General features: G+C 44.6%; 1 protein-coding gene across 1 annotated transcript; it reads left to right on the top strand.

The window, feature by feature from the left end:
• The first annotated feature begins 237 nt into the window (after positions 1 to 237).
• On the top strand, positions 238 to 1,388 carry LOC143363200 (protein GPR107-like). The gene is made up of 4 exons (XM_076803798.1): positions 238 to 479; positions 556 to 689; positions 769 to 1,036; positions 1,287 to 1,388. The coding sequence occupies exons 2-4, from the start codon at positions 571 to 573 to the stop codon at positions 1,386 to 1,388; spliced, it is 489 nt and encodes a 162-aa protein (XP_076659913.1). The 5' UTR covers positions 238 to 479; positions 556 to 570.
• The last annotated feature ends 205 nt before the right edge of the window (positions 1,389 to 1,593 follow it).

The following is a 1,593-nucleotide window of genomic DNA, read 5'->3' as shown; positions in this document are numbered from 1 at the left end:
ATACTCTCTTAAAAACAAAATCTACAATTCTAAACATTATTTGTCGATACACGCGAGCATAAAGTTATTTCTACTAGTCGCGAGCGACAAAAATGGTTCGGCCAGTTGGACCGACTCCTACTCTCAGCGAGCCGTGTCCGAAGGATTAAATGCAACGACTCGCAAAATAAACATCTCCGCGACCACGATCCAGGTCGAGACCCTGTCCGAAGATCCTCGAAATACAACGATCAGAATAAATCGCGTTCGCAGGTGTCGAGAGATCGGTGAACGAGGAGGAGAGTGAGTCTCGGTTGGATGGCACCGGATGCTCCCGCCTTACGCTGCCGATGACCGTGCAAACTGTCCGGGGGTAGAAGTATTACAATACCAGCTTCAGCGTGTACGTCGGCAACGAGCAAGACGAGGGTCTCTATAATCTGTACTTTCACAACTGTCCCAACTACAAATACGAGTCGCAGGTCGAGTTGGACTTCACGGTAAGATCGATCCCGGAACCTGGCGACTTTGACCTTTCGTCGAAAGACCCCGAGGACTGACGAACGTAATTTCCAGGTACAAATATTCGAGATGAACAACCAGAATTTTCTCAGCGCCGGCGAGATGCCGTTGCCGGCCCTCTACTTCATGATGGCGCTCCTGTTCTTCTTGTCGGGCTGCTTCTGGATGCTCATACTTAAAAAGAGCAAGTAAGAGACTCCTTTTCCGGTCTGTGTACTCTGTATAGATGTTGAGAGTCACGATGTTTAAGCGTTCGTTTCTGCTGAGGCACCCGGTATTCAAGATCCACTACCTGATGGCGGTGCTGGTGTACTTAAAGCCTCTGTCGTTGCTCTTCCACGGCATCAACTATCACTTCATCCAGACGAAAGGGGAACACGTAGCTGCGTGGGCGATTCTTTATTATATCACGCATTTACTGAAGGGTGCTGTACTTTTCATTACCATTGTCCTCGTCGGCACGGGCTGGACGTTTATCAAACACATTCTGGCTGAAAAGGACGAGAAACTTTTTATGATCGTGATACCGTTACAAGTTGGTATTCCAATGTATACTCGGTCGACGCGCGAGTCCTGTCGCTTGTATTCGATGCACAGCTTCGTACATTACAGCCTCTAATAGGTGCTGGTAGGTTTGGTGTTAGTAGGTTTCCGGTAGCTACAGTGATAAAATAGGTTCGGAGCAGGAAGAGACTCCAAGATAAAATTGCGGTTAGGATATAAGCGACAGGACTTGCACCTAGACGAGACGGAGTAGATGTTTCTGCAACGAGTATTCCGTACAGGCATTAGCAAACGTAGCAGAAATAATAAACGAGGAAAGCAAGAAGGGAGACGTCGAGCACAAGACTTGGCGCCAGAGTTGGGCAAAATATTTATCTAAATAAAAATTTCAAATAACGAATAAAAGATAAAAAAATTTTATTCGTTATTCGAAGGTTCGAATAAAAAAAGTATCTTTATTCGACGAGTATCTGATAAATACTTTTATTCGACGAGAATTTATCCGACGAATAAAGATAATTTTTTTTATTCGAAGCGGATTTATTCGAACTTCGAATAATTTTTTCATCTTTTATCTGTATCTTTTAT

Source organism: Halictus rubicundus, unplaced genomic scaffold (assembly GCF_050948215.1).
Source record: "Halictus rubicundus isolate RS-2024b unplaced genomic scaffold, iyHalRubi1_principal scaffold0027, whole genome shotgun sequence".
NCBI lineage: Eukaryota > Metazoa > Arthropoda > Insecta > Hymenoptera > Halictidae > Halictus > Halictus rubicundus.
Note: the sequence above shows the minus strand (reverse complement) of the source record. Positions and strands in the feature narration are given on the sequence as shown.

Coding starts and splice junctions, on each gene's coding strand:
- LOC143363200 (XM_076803798.1), top strand. CDS start 571: ATGAACAACCAGAATTTTCTCAGCGCCGGCGAGATGCCGTTGCCGGCC. Junction 690..768: donor CTCATACTTAAAAAGAGCAA/GTAAGAGACTCC, acceptor GTTTCTGCTGAG/GCACCCGGTATTCAAGATCC. Junction 1,037..1,286: donor TGATCGTGATACCGTTACAA/GTTGGTATTCCA, acceptor TATTCCGTACAG/GCATTAGCAAACGTAGCAGA.